Here is a 23,174-nt window from a genome sequence, read left to right on the forward strand (position 1 = left end):
GCAGCACTTTGTACTAATCAGATGCACCAAAAAATGAGCATTTACAGAAGGTAGCAAAACCTCCCACCTCATTAAAAATAATGATGGAAGATGAAATGTGCAACCCCCAATGAATCACATTGAATGTAAGCCTGGGTGGTGAACTCTGCTCCGTTCATGGAGTTTGCTGAGTTTTTCGCACTCCACGCTGCGCGGAGATCGCAGAGTTCCAAAAATCTCCACTCAGTGTAGCGGAGCGGAGTTTTTTCCTCGCTCATGCTCGCGTAGAAAAACCACACCCGGCGCTAAAAATCAGTGCGAACGGCGCAAGGTAACTCACTCCGCTGCTCTTGGAACTCCACGTACCTTGGTGAAGTTTTACTGTCACTTCACGGATTTCCGTGATGCAGAACTCAACAAACCCTACCCAGGCTTAATTGAATGGAGGGATGTAGGCCCAAGGGACAGTGAACCTCTACTCGTGATTTCGCTTTCCTGACAGAAAATTTAAGAAAACGTATTTTTTTAAATTACTCCACTCCATTTAATGGGATGGGTGCTGCTTTAAAAAATGTCCTATTGGGTATGACATTGGGGATTAAGAATTGGTCATGTGGACTGCTGTCTGCTTCGCAATCCCACAACCGCCACTGCCCACACCTGGGTGGCAAGGAAGATTGCAGTCCCTCGGTCACAGTTTCCACTTTGTGAATCAGATGCAATACTATGTTGGGAGGGAGTGGTTGCAAAGTCCTGATATACGTTATTGTGACTTCCAGACCGGAGAGAGATATGTTTGGCAAGCTTCCTCCTACTTGTATTTTGCGCAAGATAAAATACCTTCGTAAAAGAGGATTTGTGCAAAGCCTGTATTTTTGCGATGCTCAGGCTTTGTAACCCCGAAAGTGTTTTATACAAGAGACCCTTTTTTGGATGCATCAACAACTGTATGTTTTCTTGATTTCAGGGATTGTGCATTGAAACATTGTGAGTCTATTTTTCTGGCATTCTACTTGCCCAGTCTATGAAAAAGCTTGTTACTGCTTGTCACCCCAGTGGCCAGGGCTCCACCAAGCCCATTCTCATAATATTTTTTATTTACTAAGTTTTTAATTTTAAACGTCCCTGGGAAGATGCAACACCATGAATGAGAATGTGAGGGTCATCTTCTATCCAGATTGTATCTTATCCTGGCTGTTCATCAGTTGAGGTGTCAATTTCAGTGAAGGCAGCACTGAGGTCACATCACAGCACACCACATATGCCATGCTCCTGCCTGCCAAGGTAAAATAGCTAGTCTGTGACAGTTGTGGTGTTTGTTGAGAAATAATGTGATGTTCTCAGCCTGAGGAAAAAGCTTAACAGCATGTACTCTGACTTCAAAACGCCACAGCCATAACTAACTTTCTATGGGTCAGGAGGATCTCTCCCCCCTAAAACTCTTAACTTTAATGTAAAATGATGTTGCTGTTCTGATTTCAAAATGCTGTTGGTGTGTTCTGGTAGGATAATTGACTTTAATTTTAATGGCTGACTGTCTCTATCACCTGGCAGCCCAGTGGCTGGCACGCTTCAAGGTCAAAGGTTTCCGACTACAGAGCCAGCGGAGGCTCTGATGTCAGAAACCCTGCAGTTCCCACACATCTGTACAGGGATGGAGAAGAGTGAGTTTAGCAGGAGGGTCATCTATAGTTTTTGGCAGATATCCTAGGTCGCCAAAGGCAACTTGTCTCCATAAACTTCAACCAATCTGGAGCAGGATCTCTTCATTCCATGTCCCTCGTTTGTTCATACACAGAAAAGTTATTAGATCGCCTTTAGTGACACATGGTCTAATTATTTTTGAGATTACACTTGAAAGTAAAGTTTCTTCCTTTTTGAACGTTTCCCACATATTTGTCATGGGCCTTAATGTTGTTTTCCATAACTGATAAAGAAACACGCTGGAGTCTGTAATGTAGTCCTGAGAGTGTACCGGGTGCTCCTGAAAAGCACACTCCGTTGGGGTGGCACTGCAAGTACATTTTGCTGATTGTGTCTCTTTATGTATGTGTTTTGGGAGTAAAGCTGGGACGGTTTACTCAAGCATTGCTGAGTTTGGAGACTATGCAGGGGCGGGTCCTCCGCTTAGGCAGAGGAGCTTCACCCCACTGCTCTTTGAGCATGGAAAAATAAAATGATAACTTAATTATAATCCTTTGATTTTTCACAGGTTCGGGCTGGGTTAGGGTGGAGTGAAGCTGGAGGCACAGGGAAAGGAGTGGTTTGCAGATTCCAAGTGCACATAACTGCATGTCCGGCCATCTTGGCCGGGCCAAACAGTCATGGCAATTTGCCTGTTCCCCACCAGGCTGCAGTACACAACCTGGTGGGTAACATGCCCAGCCCCCCAGTCTCCCAGTCCCCATCCGAGCGCCAATCCACGGTGCTCAGACCAATCACAAATCTGCCTTAAGGGAGCTTAGACCAATCACAACACTGGCTTACAGGAGCCTATGACAAGTCTGCATTGCAGTGTTGTGATTGGCTATGGGGAGCCTGGGTGCCTCCTGGTTCCTTGACTTGCCGGAGAAGCAGAGGAGAGATGCAGCCAACGAAAAAGGTTAGCATTTTTTTATATATATTGTTCCCCCCCCCGCCACTCCACCTACTCCCCGCCCCGACCCTCATTCTCTGGCAGCTGCTACTGAGACTGGGTGAGGTCAGAGATTTGGAGGGGAAAAGTTGCTACATTCATGTTGAACACAATCTTACCAGTCAACAACTGCCAATGTTGTATTGTTGCTATGCCGAATGCACCTCTCCTGAAGTCTATTGCACTGTCTACTTAGATTATTGTACTTAGGGTGGCAATGGCTCACCTTGTAATGTTTGCCTGATAAGGATGGACTATTTAAGTTCCTGCCATGGAATCTACATGGATAGCATTGTCTGATTAAGCAATGCAATGCTACAGCATATGTGCACTGTTGACAACTGGTGTATGGATGTCCGAAAGAAACCAAGGGCCAGATGTAGATAATCCATAAATACAGAATTCTTAATACCGAATGTTACTGGTTCGGTATTAAGAAATCGGTATTTCTTATGTAGCTAATGAATCGGTAAAAAATACCGATTCTTTAATATTCCTTATTACCGAATAGGTAATACCGATTCGGTAATAAGGAATTCCTACCCATTCATTCCTATGGGCTTGGAGGCCCATAGGAATGAATGTAAAGCCATTCTGTATTAGCGATTCGGTATTACCGAATTGGTAATACCGGGATGTATTTCAAGGGTGCCATTGTGTCCAAAGGACACCCTGTTGCACCCCTGAAATGTGCCTGTGTGCACATGTGGCGCACATTCATGCCCTAAGGGCATGGATGTGTGCCACATGGCACTTACGAAAAATTCAAAAGTGAATTTTTAAAGGAATTCGTTAATTACCACCAACTTGAAGTTGGTGGTAATTAACGAATTCTTAAAGCACATAAGCACTCTTTTATGTGCTTTCTACATTGCATTTACCGATTCAGTAAATACCGATTCAGTAAATACAGATTTGGTAAATACCGAATCGGCATTTACAGAATCATCACCTGCATTAGGAATGGCTAAATACCGGTCGGTAACCCTGAAATTTACAGAATTTTGGGGTTACCGACTGGTATTTAGCCACCTACATCAGGCCCCAACTTACACAAATCCCAGCATTATAAGATTACTCCAGTGGCAGACCTATTTGTTTGTTCTCAGGAGAAAATGGAAAAATTGGGGTGGGACATTCGAGAATAGTAAATAGTAGGAGGCAAAAAAGGTCCCAAGTACAATTGTTTTATCGGCTAAGCTTCGTTTCATTCAAATACAGTAGTGGCTGGCAGGGGGTGGTGGGAGATAAGGGGCATGTGGGGAGAATATAAAAAAAATTATTACATACCTTTTCCGCCAGCAGCTTCTCTCCTCCGATTCACCGGCAAGTCCTGGAACCAGGAGGCACACAGGGTCCCCATAGCCAATCGCTACTCTGCAATGCAGCATTGTAATCGATCTGAGCAGCGCGGATGGGGACTGGGAGCCTGGGCATGTACCCCACCAGGCTGTGTAATGCAGCCTGGTGGGGAACAGGCAGAGTGCGCATGACTGTTTGGCTGGGCCAAGATGGCCGGCAAAGCAGTCATGCGCACTTGGAGTGTACAAGCCACTCCTCTCCCTGTGCCTCCAGCTTTGCCCCAACCTAACCCATCCCAGAACGTGGGAAGAATAAAATGAAAACAATTATGTTATTATCATTTTTTTTTTCCTGCTCAAAGTGCAGTGAATCGATGCTTGTCCGCCTTAGCGGAGAAGCCGCCCCTGTTCAATTAAAATTCCTACATTTACTTTTACCACACCCATGGAGGCTGTGGCTCGAAAGTTACCTTAAGTCCCCCAAATGTTTTCGATGCAATGGGGAGGGAAGCTACTTTTCTGTTTTCCGGTGGGTGTCAAGTGAGATCTAAATACTGGAGTAGGGTGTTTGCTACTTTATTAGAGGTACTGGCCAGACCAGTGAATCCTGTACCCTAACTGGCCCTCTTAGGGCCTCTGAAAGAGCTGGTGGGAAATCAGCAGAGTTAAATGTTGGTGGGAATTTGAACTGTTCACGTGAAATATTGCAAGATTTAGGAACTTTGGGACATATTATCAAGGACGGCGTTAACATTATAGCCGGTTTAGCGGCAGAAAACTGCCGCTAAAGCGGCGATAATGGGCTTGATAATATGCCCTCGAGAATTCCAATAGAAGCCCATGTTCACACTAGAACATGGGCTTCTATTGGAACTCTCTAAGGCATATTATCAACCCATTATCGCCGCTTTAGCGACAGTTTTCTGCCGCCAAAGCGGCGATAATTTTTAACGCCGTCCTTGATGATATGCCCCTTTGACTCTGCAGAACTGTGACTCTGCACCTACTTTTGATGAATGGCTCACGGCAATGGAATTCAGTGCCAAAGTTGAAGAAAGCCTTTATTTAGACAGGGTTTGCCCCCACAAGCACAGCAGTGTCTCTAGAAAATGGTGCACTCATTTTAGCACGCTCTGTAACTCTGTGACTCTTGTGCAGGAGGGTGCACTATGCCGTTATACTCTGTATGCTATGCTCTAAGACTGTAAGTAAAATAAAAATCAACAAAATATGATTATAAATAAATGATTACCTCATGGTGGGAGTTCCATAGGTTGTTCCATAGGTTGCCTGCTTTATATAGCACAGGTTCTCCAGGAGTCTTTATTCCTATCCAAAAATGAATGAGCTTTTATACCAAAGACTCATGCTCTCACACCAAGGGGTGACATGCCACCACTTGCAGCATCACCATGGGAGTAGAGTGTTATTGAATAATACAAATGAACCTAAAATAGATAATCAAAACATGTATGCCTTCTTCTTCTGTCAGGATGTTGCAGATGATACGTGGACAGTACTAGGTGGGTATTTTAAATGCATGCAGGGCAGGAATCTTGACTACGCAGCGACAAGGGTGAAACAGTTATCCAAAGTTGTATAGTGTACAAAATATGATTTGTTTTATTTGGGGTTTTAAAGTTCAAGAACAAGAAGACTACTACACCTATTATATCACAGTTCAGAATTCCTCATCTTCTAAGATCATGTTTTTTGGTCTCTGGTCTTTAGGTAATTGTGCAGTAATGCCACATTCATCCACCTACTTTATCTGATCATGCCCAAGTGCAGCTATCTAAGGAACATAATTTGATGGGAATAACTCTTGAAACCAGATGGGGTAACTAACCTCGTATACAGCACAACCGTTCTAAATGCTATTCAATTGAATTTTTAAAAGAATGTGAAGCATGTCGATGGATGGCAAGCTCTGGAATGTTAAAAGAAAAGAGCTGATGGTTCTGGAGGTTGTGATAGATCTTCCATTCTTAGTGCCACAAGGGTTTGTTCCAGCTTTGATGTCAGTGAAGGCTTTTTCCCGTATGTAGAGCACAGGGAACAGACATGGTTAAGTCCTAGATAGCTTATCATGATGTGAGGCTGTGTGGAAACCATTGAAAGCTCTACAGAAAGACATAGAAAAGGTGTCCTGAAAAAGTAGGGACATTTGCACCCACATTGCCAGAGTCTTTCCTTGCTTATACTTTGTGATGGTACAATGGGCATCTGTTAGGACATTGCCAAACTCCCTAGGGGTGATTCTGTAATGGTATAGTTCCTGCAGAATGAGATCTTGGTCTAACCATCGAAGGAAGTGTAAGGGTTGATGTATGCTACAGGCTCAGCCACGGCCTGTATAGGGCGTGCCACCGGGCGGTGACGTGGGGCGGGGGAGGGGCAGGGTGGGGGGTTGTAAAATGCGGCATACGGACAATTTCAGGTAAGTAATGAAAAAAAAAAATGTTGTTGCGCGCGCTGCATCGCATTTGGCAATGCAGCGCGTGCAACGAAATTCGTACAGGCTCCTTTAGATCTTAAATAGTGATGAGTCCAGGTAGAATCATATAAACATTAAACATCATTAGCATTATCATATATAAACATTAAGCAACCTAAGCATTATTATCTATGAACACGTATAGAGAGTCGCTCTAGACAGAACACTTTTCTGCAACTAACAGAGAGGCTCAGATTGGTGTGTGCTGAAAAACAACGAAAGATGTAATGAAATGATGCTTTACCATCCAGTATGATTGCACAGTCAATGCAAAGATTGTGGCCAACATTCTCAGGATATGCATTATCTACTCCATCCAGATCAGCCAAGTCTCATCCTTGTTAGCACAACATTCAGTAATTTAAACTGACTATTCAATGTCACAGAGGATGTTGTTATACCATAGTCAATGATGCCAGTAGCAACTTTAGATGCCAAGATAGCTTTTGGATTGGTGTCTTGTGTCTATCCGCCGTGCATTATTGATGGGTCATGTTTTATTCCATGTCTGAATCACTGTATGAATCAACAGTGGCTGCTGTTGGAGTGAATGCATGGGGGTCTGAAAATAAGTTCAAGAACACAATCTGCAAATAGATTGTCTGCTATCTTCATTGGTGTTTTCACTTGCCATGAATCCGTTGGTTCAGAACATCTTAGCAGAGATGGAAGGTAGAAGGACTTTCACTCCAGGGTTTGAATCATTGTTTATTCACTCAATGCTGTTGATACACTTCATGTTTGATGAACACTGGTCGTTTTCAGTCACCTTGTGGAGATCTGTGGTTCAGGTGTGAATTGGTTTTAAGTCTGAGATCTTCTCTGTTTAGCAAACTAGCTGTGATAGCAAAGTCAGACACACCTTTTGACTCTATAAAATACTTGCTGATTAGCATCTTTTGAAGTGGGGAGCTGATGCTACAATGTAAAATGTATGATGCTTTTTTCACCATAGGGTAGATCACTCAATTGATCTCTCCCTTTTAATAAATGGTGGTATCTCCATTAAATGCTTGTACTACCTAAATTTCTATACACATTTTGTAGAATATTTCACGCATTGCAAAGCACGAGTGATAAAAGCAGTGTGGCTCAATACCAAACCTCATGGTTAGAGTAGTTGATATGAAAGACCAATTGAGAGTGAGGTTATACGTCTACTTCTCTAATTTTAAGTGGTGCGGTTACCATTTGTCTCTTCCTAGAGATACACAACCAATCAGAGTTCACATGCCAAAATAAAGAGGCTGTGGTATGCCTCTTTCTACATTAGCATATCATTATCCATTCCAAGCTGGCAATCTATGAGGGCTGATCCTCATAAGCAAAACTGGGCAATTTATCTTTCCACAAGTACACTAAACCATACAACATTGATTAAGACATGTTCCCAATCTATATTAACCTACAAAACGAAGTCCTGACTAACTTTGACCAAAGGCTCTGAGTCAGTTCATGCTCAAATAATTTTGACTATGAAAAGTGAAATAGCTGGTGCACTGATTATATCAGTCTCTTTAAAAGAAAAAGCAGAGATCCTAAAAGTAATTCAAGGTGTGAAATCTCATCCAACTGCTTATTGCATGAGTGTTGGGTACATTCTCAGAGCTACAAAATAACCTGCACGACGCCCACGAAGGTGTACTTCCAAGTATGCTTTACCTCACTGAAGTACGCATTATTAATCTACAACAAATGTGTAGTGCACTGCCAATAACTTCAATGAATGTCCGACTATCCTTTTTAGTATTGTGCAGAATAAGGTACATTTCCTTTAGCAAAATCACAACCATGAAGCTAAACATTGCAATGCCTTAAAGCCTGTCTACCCCACCAATGCCATAGAACCAATATCCTAGCCAGGTCTATCTCATATGACTGCATTGAAAAAACCCAGATACGCTACTTCTGGAACCACCTAGATTCAAGAAAGAATGGTCATACTCATGCTCTTTTACTGGAAACATACCTAGAATCTGGAACTCCCTTCCACTGGAGTTACGTGCAATTCATCAACAGCAACTGTCAGGAGAAGTGTCAGTGCATTACTGCTCCAAAGACACCTATTCCCAATTGGGAACTACAGCCCTTCCCCCTCAATGACTCCAAAAAGAGTTGTCATGGGCTCCTTCCTACCCCAGCAAAAACCCTCCGAAACTCAAACTGAGTCACAACAACCCAGCAGCACCTCCTAACCCCTTGCAAGAGATGGAACTTTGCAACTTACAAGTTACAATAACAAACCACTTGGAATCATCAAGTGCTATGTAATCGTCTCCTTTGTAATGGCATCATGTACATATTGAACAATGCAACATGCATATAGCACAGTATGTAACTCCACAGTCTATGTAACCATCAATCAATGATGGATAGATTGTCTATACTGTATAGCCCTAGGACGCCCTCTGGTCATGTACACACTTCATAAATGAATCAATAAATAATTAATGCTTCAGTCATCATTCAATAAAACTTTAACCCTATTTTCCACAAGTAGCATGCGGCATAACAGCAGAAGATTTTTCACTCATACCATCTTCAGCACCAATCTTACCAATGTCACCTTATCTATGGAACACAACATAAAACCTTTTCTATGTGTTGAACTAAATTACTTTTTATATTTTTTCGATAGACAATATCAGAACGGCCATGGACTGGTATGAAATTATCAACAAATATTTAGAATCCATCAATATTCTTCTTGTCCTAGTGATGTGTTTCAAGATCCCCCACCAAATTGGAGCTCAGTGTGTTGTTAAGCCACAAAGTGTTGGACCAGTAGAGCATTGTGAGTCTCATACTGCATTCTGTATTTATTCTGCATGATCAGCTAGTAATGCCTTGCCAACATATGCTTTTTCATGGGGATTAAAAATGATGTATTCAACATTTCTGGTGTTACAGTTTGTACATGGTTTACACTCAGCCTATTAAATATTAAAATTGTACCTACAATAATGGTGCTCAGAGCTTTGCAGTGCCCACATTTGTGATGTTCAACCAATGATGATAAAAACAAAATGTATCACAGGGATGTTTCTTTAGATTGTTTTTCTCACAAGGTTCTCACATTGAAAAAAAGTCTCTATGTTGTGGATTGTACTAGTCTTATATTATTGCTGTCTAATAAGGGAATTATTGTAACAGGTTTATAATGGGCCCCTTCATCATGGATCTTAACAGGTCCTCCCTATATTACTGCAGATACCTGTTTAAAGGATCAGGTGCAATCTTAAACTACTCCTTAAAAAACATATGTTTTAAAATTCTATCCCACTATCATCACATCTCATGCACACCCTATATCATGAATGCACTGGAAGCTCTGGCAATACACACATCTCCATAAGTTCGGAGATTTTCCAACTGTTACCTCACATCGCAAATCAAAGTTTTTTTGTTTGCCTCATCACCATTGATTGCAGAATCTCACAAGAATCAGCACTCCTGCCAGTCAACTTCAATTCGTCAATATCTACATGGTTCTGTTGGACATATTATGGAAAATGTTGCTGTCTTAAAACACATACGTATGGATGATACTTAGAATTATTTTATAAACTAATAGGCAGATCAAGTGACCATAATTTTGAGAAAGTGGATTATCAGTTTGTGTGTCTGTTAGTCCACTACAAGTAATAATGACTCTATTCTTGTTAGGTCCAGAAAAGGTTTCAGTAATATAGCCTGAGCTCACCCCCTTGTAGCCGTGGCAAGAGCAAGCAGGCTTAACTTAATTGCGTAAAACATTTAGAAGAACAAAAACAGGTAAAAAATTGAAAACACAACACAATAAATATCCCACTCCAATTTCTAAAAAAAGAGAGTACTTTAATGAAAAAACTCACACCAAAATACCGTAGATTTGACATTTTAAAAAGGTATGTACAAAAAGCTCCAAAAAGTACAAAGCGCCAACTGTGAGCAAATGAATACACTAAACCGGGACATGGGTAAGGTCTGAGACTGACCGTGAGAAAGAGAGGGTCAAGTACGGTGCTCAGATAGCTCTCTGCCAAAGAGTTATGTTCAGACTTAGGAATATTTCTAGGGAAAAGTTGGTAATTGACGAGTCATCGGTGATGCATGCTGCAAGCTCGATTCGAGTTAGGTTTGACAACTGTGCGTTTGCTTGAAGAGCGAGGTCCCGGTGCGATCATCAATGAAGGCAGGAACACTTAGAGCAGGTAAAGTCTAGCGCTTCTGCTTATGGAGGTCTCGACGTCAATTGGCGTTGACTCAGCATCACTCTTGGTAAATCCCTCTACATTCTGACTTAGAAACTTTACTGGAAGTCAGTGAGGCAGACTAGCAAACTGGATCCGACCGGTGATTCAGCCTCTTTTGCAGTTTGGGCAGCAGGCATACCCTCTAACCTTAGTCAAGGTATCCAGTACCTCAAGAACAGCACTTGGGGGCAGGACCCACTTCAATAGAAGTGACCAGAGGGGTAGATCCTGTTAAAATTGTTCACCATGGCTCTTCAGGAAAGTGAGCTTCTTGTAGCTTTTGTGCCCCTGTAGCTCAACAGGAAGTCAAGCAATTGACACTTGGTGACCATTTCTTGACCCTGTGTACAAGTGGAAGCAGATACAACACTTAGAATTGTCCTCAAAGGTCACACCAGCAAGGAATAGTCCTTCTTCGGTCTTCCTTTGGTTTAGAAGTGTTCTTAAGGTATACTGGGTATGCCAGACTTATGGACAGTATCAGTCTCTGAGTGGGGAAACTCCTGATCACTCCCTAACCAATGGGGTCAAAGTTCTCAGAGGTGACTGTACCCACGTTTGCAGCACTTACTGTGTGTTTTACTGTAAACGTTTCCATAGTGTCAATCTCTACCTAAACCCAAGATGGCAGAACCTTTCCTCCCTTGTGCAGAGCTCCTGTGCCCACCCCAGAGCTGTTATGCTATGTTAAAATGGATTTATAGAGCGCGCATCTACTCAGCAGAGTGTCCCAGCGCTGAGACAGAAAAATACAGAGGCCAGAAGGGGAACATCGGTACCAGGGTGGACGGCCATTATACTGCTTGTTGGAACAGCCAGGTTTTCAGTTGTTTCCTAAAAGCCAATATATTCGTGGCCTGCCTGAGCAGAAGAGGCAGCTTGTTCCAGAATCTAGCCACTTGCACTTGGAATGAACGTCCGCCACAGCGGGCTCTGAGACACTTTGGAATGACAATTAGATGTTGGTTTGCTGACCGAAGGGATCTGCCAGGTACGTAATATGAAACTCTTCTGCGGATGTAATGCGTCCCCATGCCATGCAGAGCTTTGAAAGCCAGGACCAGTGCTTTGAAGAGTATTCTGCATCGGACAGGTAGCCAATGCAGATTCTTCAGGTAGTGGGAGATCCGGTCTCTAGGTCCGAGTCTCAAGACTGCCCTGGCTGCCACGTTCTGCACGACTTGCAGTCTATTCAGTAGACTGTAGAAGGCCCAGATAGAGGATAGAGGATGTTGGCATAGTCCAATCTGGAGATAATAAGAGCCTGAACGACTGTCTTTCTATGGGAGGTCGGTAGTAGGAAGAGAAACCAGCGGAGCATTTTCAGGAGTCAGAAACACGTACCTGCTACCGACTGTACTTGAGGTGTCATAGATAAGGCGTCGCCCATTTTCACTCCCAGGTTTTTTACAATCTTAACTGCTGACTGGGGAGGGAGACAAATCAGTAGGCGACCATTGTTTCCAGGCGTCCAGAGGCGGGGTGCCAAAAAAAGATAATTTCAGACTTTTACGGGTTACATTTTAAGATGGTTGTGTCTGAACCAGGCAAAGATTTCTTTCAGACATTTATTAATCGTCTCCCCGTTAAACTCCTCCCCCTTCTTACAAGTGAACAGCAGTTGAGTGTCATCGGCATAGGATATAATCGTAGCCTCACCTGCTTCTGCCAGGGTTGCCAGAGGAGCCAAGTACAGATTAAAAAGTACTGGGCTCAAGATAGATCCCTGTGCACGCCAACGTTCAAGGGCGGAATACTCGCTGCAAACGGGGGCAACCAGACCTCTTGGTTTCTATCCTCCAAAAAAGGAGGAGAACCACTTCAACACCGTGCCTCCCAGTCCACAATCCCGTAACCTCTGCAGGAGGTGACCGTGAGGCACGGTGTCCAAGGCCGCAGAGAGGTCTAAAAGGACAAGAACAGCTTTGCCTCCTTTATCCAGGGTCTCTTTGATGGAATCGGAGACCTCCAGCAGCGCCGTCTCTGTGCTAAGCTGTAGCCAAGGAAATGTTTAAACTCTCCTCTGTGGACACTCAAAACTGATTCTGAAGGCAGTTGCTCTCCCATCCCACTGGGAGTGGTGCCTAGCTGGTTAGCAGAACAATAGAGGAGGCAGGCTCAGGCCCAGGGATAAGCTACATCTGCCAGTGACAGGGTAGACATCCTTGATTTTTAAGGAAGTTCCTGGGCACAGGACAGATGTTCATCCTGTTAAGGGAAGGTCAAATCCCTTCTTTCTTTGTCTCAGCTGTGGGAGCCACGTCACACCTATTTAAGGAGCCATTCATCTCCTGGATGACACCGAACACTGGCAGAATGACACATTTTGCTCCGTCGCAAAAATTACAACATTCTAAAAGTGTAATTTTCAAAATAGCAATATAAAATCAAACTTGACAAATATGTTGGATTATACATTACTATTAAAATAAGTCTCAATGAATCATTTTCTAGCTAATCCTAAATTGCAGTTAAGTGTTATAAGGTGTTGCAATCTAACCCAGCGCTTTCCTATGGAGGAACCAGCCATGCCACAATGAAAAATGACTTTGGAGGTTTTTCACTGTCCTGGCATGTAAACCTTAAAATATGCATGCCCTACTATTTAAATAGAATGCACCATGCCCTACGGGTGTTTAGGGTCTACCTTAGGGGTGACATAGGTGTATTAAAAAGGAAGGTTTAGGTCTGGCAAAAGGTTTATTTTTCTTGGTCAAATTGGCAGCTTTAAAACTACATACCCAGTATGCAGGGGCAGACATGGAGACATGCTTTAAATTCTCACTTTGTGCTGTAGGTCACTAGTGACATTTAACCTACAGACCCCTGGACACACCTTTGTACCATATACTAGGGACTTATAGATGAGTTAAATATACCAATCAGGCGTCTATTCAACATGCTTTAAGGGTCATGGCACATGAACTGGTACCTGGTTAACAGTGCCCCAGTGCGCAGAGTGCAAAAAACAAGAGCATCAGTCCAAATAAAATGGTAGTGATTATGCCAAAAAGAGGCATTTTCTTACAATAACCAAATAGGAAAGTACTTGAAATAAGCCAAGCACTAGATTACACTCAGTTTGCTCTGCCTCGATTGTCATAAGACACTTGGGCTCAGTTAACTCTTCACCCCTCCATTTCAACTGACTAAGGGCCATATGTATCAAAAAAGAGTTTTGCGATTCTCAAATTGCGATTTTTAGCGAATCGCAATTAGAGAATTGCAAAATGCAATATATGTAGGATTTGCAAAAAATTTTGAGAATCCTACATATACCTTATTTGCCAATCGCAAATTGAGATTCGCAAATAAGGAATACCTTATCATTTAGTGCTATGGGCTAGGATGCCCATAGGAATGAATGGGAAGACATTCTCAATTTGCGATTACCAATTAGAGAATCACAAATTGAGAATGCAATTTCAAGGTTGCAAGGGTGCCAAAAGGACACCATGTTGCATCCCTGAGATATGTTTGTGTATGCATTTTGCACACATACATGCCCTAAGGGCATGTATGAGCGACATATGGCACTTTTAAAAAATCAAAAAGGTGCTTTTTTAAAGAAAATCGCAAATTACCACCAACTTGAAGTTGGTGGTAATTTGCAATTCCTTAAGGCCAAACAGCAAATTTCTGGTGCTTCCAGAATTGCATTTAAGGAATCGCAATTTGCAATTCCTTAATTGCATTCGCAAAATAGAGAATCGCAAATTTAGCAATTCTCTATTTTGCGATGGCCTTTTGGGATGATACATCCCAAAAGGCTTTTTCCAATTCGCAAAAGGGCCGATTCTGAGAATCGGCCTGTTTGCAAACGGGAAAACGGCTTGATACATATGGCCCTAAATTCTATACAATAAAGGGTTGCAGTCTGTAGATATTGCTATAAAAGGACCTATTCTTTACTCTCCAGTTTTTCATAATCAACAATGTGTCAAACCACTGCTGTTGGCTATCCAGAATACTGCATATACTTCTGTATCTTTTTGCCACAGAAATGCAATGGCAAATGTCTCGGCCATTTTCAGCTTGTACTAAAGCAATGCCACCACAGATTATTTGCAAACAGAGATATATGTATTTACAAAATATTGAGAGCTATGCAAATTCATTCCAGCTCACGAAGAGATGCCTTATCCACATCATTATAATGCTGCACTAACTCCCAGTTAAAAAAGAGATCACAGTTCAAGACCCATTATCTAGTTTTCTGGGAATTGTATGGCCACATGCCTGGATTCTTCTCCAGGATCATCAAGTCTAAACAAACATTGTGAGGGAGCAAGACAAGGCCTGCTTGCGGATGTATGACGTTACAACGCATGCTTTTACAACGCATGCTGTTACAACGAAAGTTTTACAACGCATGCGATGTTATAACGCATGCTTTTACAACGCAAGTCTTTACATCGACATACACTAGATGGCGTGCTGACATTAGAAATGTGTAATTTACTATTCTAACTCCAGTCCACGTTGCAGTAGGGAAGGTGTTTGGATAGTAAACTACACTATTTCTAATGTTAGCACGCCATCTAGTGCAAGTCGATGTAAAGACTTGCGTTGTGAAAGCATGCGTTGTAACATCGCATGCGTTGTAAAAGTTTCGTTGTAATGGTAGTGCGGTGTAAAAGTTGCGTTGTAAAGGTTGTTCCCCCCTGCTTGCTGCCTACCAAGTCAGAGAGAAATGATTTGTGAGCAAGCTACACAATTGATTGGGCTAGTCACTTGAGAGCACCATCCTTATGGATCCAAGGCTTGAAAAATACTCCTTGAAGTGTTAATGAGACAAACAATCTCAGTAACTGCTCCTTGATTACTGTGGCCTCCTGCAACCAGAACCTCTGCAGATTTCAGGCTATTTGAGGCTTAATTCTTATTGATCTCTTAACCTGACAACATTGCTGCTGCTATGTTAGTCATTGCTTCAATGACTTGAGATACAAGCAATATGTACGCTGTGAACATAATATTTATAGTTTACTTGATTGGTTTTAGGAACAGATTATTTATTTCTTTACGTTCATTGGGATATTGTATCGTCAGAAGAAACAGAATTAGGAAAAACTGTATACGTAGCAACTTACCTGTTGTTCGGGAAAATGTTTCAAGTTGTGAATCTGCATTGGGTCCTAAAGCAATGGTGTGAACTATTGCACCACTATCTTTTACTTCTGTAAGGCACTCATGTAATGTGGGGTCTTCTCCATCTGTCAACAATACAATTTCAGAACCAGGTGTACTTTGAATTTTCAATCCAATTTCCTAGAGAGTGAATTACATAATCAATAACACTTATGTGTAGAACCAAGCACTTTTGTTGTGGAATTGATATTGGATTTTCATCACATTTGAAAATAATTTTAGTTTTGCAGATTGCATTGTGTGAGAGACTAGACATTCATCAGTCATATCTAATACAGAAATTATTCAAATTGTCTTACCAACCTGTCAACTCAATTAGAAAGAACAGCACACTAAAACAAGGGCAAACTAAAGGAAACCTGGACAATCGAAAAATCCTGCCAATAAAATTAGATTGTTTACCTTTTCATTTGTTTAAGTGTTTTAAATTAACTGTGCTGCAAATATAATCATGTTTAGGGAATTAAGTGCCATGACTCTATCCATGATTGGGGAGCCGAGGACCATAGGGGTTGATATTAATGAAGAGCCTTTTCATCCTATGTGCAGAGAATCACTTTTTTCTATCCCTGAGTTAGGCTAAGTATCCCGAAAAGTGTTCTGTAATTAACTGGACATTTCTTTAGTTGTCTCACTATTTAGTCACCTAGCTTCCTTTTGTTTAGATCTGTTTATAGTCATGAGCCTGGATTCTGAAAATGTCGGAACAAATTCAACAGGTATTCTGCAAAGGCCCAAATAGAGAACATTTGTGAAATTGTGATTTTAAATTGCTCAGTGTACTCTCTGCGTCCTCCCTAGCCTGGGTAATCGCCAATGACTACGCCACATACAGAGCATTCAATAACATGTATTTTATTCATCTGTTTGTAACCAGAAACTCAACATTCTAAACGTGCATTCACTTCACTAGGCTCTAACACTTATGCCACATTTCTACGGATTCCATCGAGAGCCACAAGAGTACTGTGATTGCTAAATCGCACAACAATATACTCTCTACAGTGCTTATTTGGAAGGAAATACTTCTCTATGTGGACCACATGATAGTTCATGAAGTTCCAATGGTTACTACGTTCTCAACTAATATAGAGAATACAAATACAAGAGAGTGTTAAAAACTGGTCCCTTTTGTCAAAGAACAGTAGTAAACTGGAAGTCAGGGATGTGTGGGTATAAGAGAAATTGAATTATCATACTAAAACTATGAAATGATAACTGCATTTGTTGAACAAGACAATGACTCATCAGAGAGGGTTTTTTCTAGCTTTTATGAGGATAATGATTGATAACTAGGGGAGAAAGAAGTTCAAGGGTAAAACTGGGAGAGCTACAATGTTCCCTGGTAGAGCCCATTAAAGGCCGTCCCAGGAAGTGACTGCCTGGAACAGTGCAACCTCATTGAAGAGCAGGACCAGGGCATGAGCCTTGGTGCCAATACAGCCACTAGGAAGAGAAATATGATGGTTTCAACAAGACAGAGTGACCAACAATCGCTAGAAGATTAGAACAAAATAAGACACTGAATTGGGAAGCGATGAAAGCTGCATGGGAAACTGGGCTTTTGAATTGGTTTCTTAGGCTTCCTGGCTCTCCACCTTGAGACTAAACATCACAGAATGTGGTGGGACCCCGATCTCCACAGTATTCTACCAGCTAGGCAAAGCAATTATTTTTCAATTGTGTGGGGACACAGTCACCTATGATGGGACAGTAGAATGAAACACTGCTTTATATGAAGAATAGAGAACTTTCAGAAATCCGTTTCCTCCAATTTGTTTTCAAAACATTTGACATATACCCACATGAACATGGCTTTATCTCAGCAAAATGCACAGCTCTTAGAAAATAAAATAATTCTTCTTACAGTGTTCGCCATGCACATGTGTATCTCACTTTATAATTAGTAGAGAGAGATTGAGCACACGTTTACGGTGTAAACAACTAAACATATCATAATTACAATGGCTGCAGAAATATGTGATTTACTGTAACCACACCTTAAATCCAGCACGTATTCCTTTACATATGTTTGTCCCGCCTTTCGCTTTAGCAGGGAGCTGTTGAACAAGCTCCTCTCTTTCAGCGTCACTTAATATCTGGCGTATTTTGGCGACGACAGTGGCCTCCTGTGAGAATGAAACAATACCAACATAGGAGCCTGTCTCAATAATCTGCAAAAGGAACAACTCCGCTGCTTGTCGCTGTCGACTGATGCGATCAAACTGTGTGTGAAAACGGAAAAACACGATTACAGCTATGGGGTATTCAAAACATTGCAAATTATTGTTCTGTATAACTTCAATCCTAAAGCACACATCAGCTATGACAGAGCAGAGATTTTTCCCTTAACAAAATTTGCGATAAATTAAGAAAGAAAATAATCATGACAATATTTTATATAGACGATGACAAACATGTGCTAGCTTTCACGTTTTTCGAAAATGACAAAATGTAACTCTGATTTAGAGACTGCATCATAAAAGCATGCAAGATGCTAGAATAAGCTTACGTTATATTTCATATTTACTAAATAGATGTGAATTTTGAACACCTTAACAACATTGATCCTGTGATTAGATAATGTGATAATAAAAATAAATAAGACATTTTACATGCAAAATTAAAGTTCCATGTGCGAAAAAGGAATCGTATTTCATGTGTAAGGTGTACACTGAAATGACAATAGAAAACTAGGTGCTACACAGGTTTTAGTCAAAGTAACATTTGTGAATCTTTCGGCAAATGCATTTATAATCATGTCAATGTGTGATTAAATAACATGTATCAACACGGGAAGATTTGGGGACCGGGAGCAGCGTTAGGAGGTAGGAGGTCCAGTACCCAAGCTCCCACAGAAATAAGTATATAAACCTGTGCCAAGAGGATTTATATGCACTTTTTTATATATGTGCAGCGTTGACATATGTGTAAAAAATGTATTAGTACCCTATACTTATATGAATTAATTATGACTTGATTGAAGTCTTTATTAACACATTATTTGTGAGATGTGAGATTTGTGCCATTCTCCAGGGCAGGCACCAGCAAGGATGCCTGCGTCATGGGGAGATTGTTTTCGTGCAGGAAGGGGCACCTTCCTGCACGAAAACAATCACTACAGGCATTTTCAATGCAGCACACATCGAAAGAGGAAAAAACTAGGAGAAATGAAAACATTTCTCCTCGTTGCACCGCCCTACGCCTCCATGCATTTCCAGATTTACGATTCCTCTGGAAATGAACACCCACATATACACCCATGGAACGCCCCTTTCACACAAAGTGCTGCATATAAAGGGGCCATATTTACAAGGACAGGAAAAGCCACGCAGGGTGGCAATTCCTGTCCTTGTAAGTATGGAGCAGGAAAATGCGCCACCAGTACTTCACAAAAAGTGACGAAGTGGTGTTGCAGGGTGCTTGTAAATCTACCCCTGAGTATCTTATTGTTCACTTGACTACATTTACAATGGATTTTAAGGAAGCTACGTAACTTGAATTACTTAATTTTCCCGGATTGTATATGTTAGAAATGGGGGTCTCTAGTTGGCAGAGGTAGGTACATTTGTCTAAATAGGGACACTTGCTTCTAGTCAGGATAAGGGGGATACACACTTTAGAAAACCCCTGCTCACCCCCTTGGTAGCTTGGCACGCGCAGACAGGTTTGTCTCAAAGACAATGTCTAAAGTATTTGTACTCAAAACACACAGTAATACAGTGATAACATCACAAATGCACACCACACCAGTTTAGAAAAATAATGTATATTTATCTAAACTCAACAAGACCAAAACGACAAAAATCCAACATACATGTAATAAGATATGACTTTTAGAACAGTTTTTGCAAAAATAAAGCTTGTAGAAAACAAATAGCTCCACCTGGGGCTATCGCGACTGCGTGACAGCAATGAATCCAAAGTATGGCGCCGACTGTGAGGTGCACGGCATCAGGCAAGGAGTCACACGGACCCCCAAACAAACAGTACCTTTGGATAACAAAGTCGAAGACGATGTATGGCGTCATGGAGGTGAGGTGTCAGTGCCAAGGTCGGGGCCGATCCCTGGCTGCCACAAGGAAAGCGAGGCGTCGTGACCATGACCGTGAAGAGACGATGTGTCAAATCCAGGACAGGGGAAGTCGGTTGCATCTGGGGTGAGGCATCGGTTCCGGTGAGACGATGTGAAGTCGGCGAGTTTGTGGAGTCATCCTCAGCAGTTATCGGTGCTGCGATAGCAGGATGCAGGTGCTGGCAATGACAGCGTCGGTGCAAGTTTTGGTATCGGGAAATGCTGATAACTGCATGCGTTGAAGGGCGTCGCAGCTGCAGTGCAGGCCTGGTGATCTGTTCACTTCACGAGCAGTGCCCTTGGGCTCGGTGCAGGTTGCGGCAACACAACAGCATCGCTGATGGCGTCCAAGACAGGTTTTCTTGCTTCTTTCAAGTTGCTTCCAGCTCCCAACAGCAGGAGCAACCTCCAGAGGCGCAACACGAACAGACACCTACTGGCAGGACAGACTTCTCAGCAATAGATTACAGGGGAGCTGGGGGTGAAGTCATTGTGTCCCTGAGATTTCAGAACAGGAGGCCAGAACACACAGGACCTTGGAGATTCTTCTTCAAGCAGGTTCAAAGCAAGGTTCCAGTCTTTGTCATTACCTTGGCAGAAGCAGCACCTGCAGGCCAACCCCACACAGCACACAGCATAGGGGCAATACTCCTCCAGACAGCTCTCCAGCTCTTCTCCTTGGCAAAGGTTCCTCTAGAGTCCAGAAGTGATCTAAAGTTCTGGGGTTTCAAGTACACTTCTTATACCACATTTTTTCTTTGTTCTCTTTGTGTAAAGGTTTCTGATCCCAGTCCAAACCAGTTCTGTCCTCACTGGTGCAGTATGACCACAGGGGGTGAGACAGCATTCTGCAAGGGAGACAGGCCCTATTCAAGTGTAAGGAAAGCTCCTCCCACTACTCTACATGCAGCCAAAGTCTACTCAGCTCAGCTCTGAGTCATCCAGGAAGGGCCAGGCACAACTCAACCCCCCCAGTGGCTGTCTACAGTGAATGCACATCCTCAGCCCCTGTCACTCCAAAACCAGACAGTCAATACACAAAGAGGCAGAGGCACACAGAATGGTTAAATAAGAAAATGCCTACTATCTAAAAGTGGCATTTTTAACCACACAATTTAAATACCATCCTTACTAAAAGATGTGTTATTAAACTTTATTTCAATATCTTGTCCCAATGGGAAGTTATGCTTGTAAGATGTTACAAAGTGTCTCCCATGCTATCCTACGGGACAGATAGCCTTTCAATAGTGAAAAATAAATTGGCAGTATTTTACTATCAGGTCATGTCTCACACACACACACATGCCCTACCTTTCACATACACTGCACCCTGCCCATGGGGGTACCTTGGGACTACCATAAGGTTGCCTTAAACGTAAGAAAAGTGAAGGTTAGGGCCTGGCAAGTGGGTGCACTTGGCATGTCGGCATGGCCGTAGAAAACTGCACGCAGACACTTCAGTGGCAGGTCTGAGATACATTTGCAGGTTACTCATGTGGGTGGCACAATCAGTGCTTCAGGCCCACTAATATCATTTGATTTACAGGCCCTGGCACACACATTGCACTGTACTAGGGACTTATCAATAAATAAGTCAATCACGGAAACACCAATTCATAAACACAATTTACCCCGAGAGCATATGTACTTTAGAACTGATCAGCAGTGGTAAAGTGCCCAGAGTCACATAGCCAACATAAACAGAAGCCCAAAAAGTCTGGAGGTAAACCCACTGAATATCCAAATCTAACAGTATACTTTTACCTACTGCATCATCATCATCATCCTATTGAAGGCGACCAATGGGACAGAGTGGTCTGACATTCCCGATGATGTCAAGGGGTGCAACTCCAGAACTCATGGAGTGTAATTACACAGATTTTGGAACTGAACTGGGCTCACCCATCATGCAGCATTTAAACTGACAGCTTGGACATATAAGGACAATTCGAACTGTGACGTAATACTGCGATCTGCTATCGGCTGGTATGCTAGTGCAGTGGAACCTTTTTGCCTGAAAGTGTTTGCGTTATGCTGCTGTGACTTTAATGTTACAGTGACGGACTGAGAGAGACTTCTGTCTTTAAGAAACTGGAATTGGTCACTTGAAACTATATGAACTTTCCTAAGGGTTTATATGAGGCTCAACTGATTTCATATTGAACAAATTTCTAGAGTTATGAATGAATGAATGAAATTAAATTTATAACGCGCAGAACTCAGCCCCAAGGGCATCAAGGCGCCTAACATAATACCTTGAGTAGCCCTGCAAAGTTAGTGATATGCTTTCTTAAAGAACCAGGTCTTGAGGGCTCCCTTAAAGAGGGGCAAGGATGAAATGGCCTTGAGCTCAGAGGGGAGCGCGTTCCACAGACGCGGAGCAACCGATGCAAAGGCTCTAGCTCCCCATCTTGTCTTCTTGGTAGGGGGGATGACAAGGAGATTCTGTTGTGAAGATCTAAGACATCTGCTCGGTACATATTTAAAAAGCAAGGATCCTAGTCCATCAGTCGGTCCTGCCATGAGGGCCTTGTGGACTAGGCAAACAATTTTAAAAGAAATGCGATGTTCAATGGGCAACCAGTGAAGATTCTTCCTGGCCAGTGTGGCGGAGGCAGAGCTAGGAAGGTCAAGAACAAATCTTGCTGCTGCATTCTGTGTTACTTGTAGACGCAGTAACAATCCCTTGTTGATCTGAGTGTATAGTGCGTTACAGTAATCTAAACGAGACCCGACCAGTGCTACGGCTGTTTGTTTCCTTGCTTGTGGAGATAAATAGTGAGCTATTCTACGGAGGATTTTTAGAACTCCCCAGCAGGTAGCTACAGTTCTATTAATCTGTAGGTTCATGGACAGCTCCGTGTCAAAAATGACCCCCAGGTTCTTTGCCGACTGTGAAGGGGTCGGACACGTCCCCAATAGTGGTGGCCACCATTCATTCGACCAGGCATCCCTATCCTTTCCAAAAATCAGCAACTCAGTCTTGTCGCCATTCAACCTCAGAGAATTGAGGGTCATCCAGTCGGCGATCAACTGCATGCAGCTCCTGAAACCAGATGCCGAGGTGCTGATGGATTGTGACATGGACACCATGATCTGCGTGTCGTCAGCATACAACACTACCTCCATCCCCTGGGATCTTACTAGTCTAGCAAGTGGGGCCACATAGATGTTAAATAGGGTCGGACTTAAAGCCGACCCTTGTGGCACCCCACATTGCAGAGACTTTACAGGGGAGAGGTAATTGTCCATTTTGACCCTCTGCTCTCTGAGGTCTAGAAAAGAGGATAGCAGGTTAAGG

At 42.5% G+C, this 23,174-nt stretch overlaps 1 protein-coding gene across 2 annotated transcripts in view; it reads right to left on the reverse strand.

The window, feature by feature from the left end:
* LOC146834593 (calcium-activated chloride channel regulator 1-like) overlaps nt 1–23,174 on the reverse strand; it is a 332,515-nt gene that overhangs the window by 141,661 nt on the left and 167,680 nt on the right. Inside the window, exons 7-8 of one of the 2 annotated variants that reach the window (XM_085602046.1) lie at nt 17,799–18,023; nt 15,741–15,918 (exon numbers count right to left, since the gene is read on the reverse strand). In XM_085602046.1, the coding sequence (XP_085458172.1) occupies nt 15,741–15,918; nt 17,799–18,023 (403 nt within the window). The remainder of the gene's footprint in view (nt 1–15,740; nt 15,919–17,798; nt 18,024–23,174) is intronic. The other variant, XM_085602047.1, reaches the window with a different exon arrangement.

The sequence above is a fragment of the Triturus cristatus genome, chromosome 4_2 (assembly GCF_964204655.1).
Source record: "Triturus cristatus chromosome 4_2, aTriCri1.1, whole genome shotgun sequence".
NCBI lineage: Eukaryota > Metazoa > Chordata > Amphibia > Caudata > Salamandridae > Triturus > Triturus cristatus.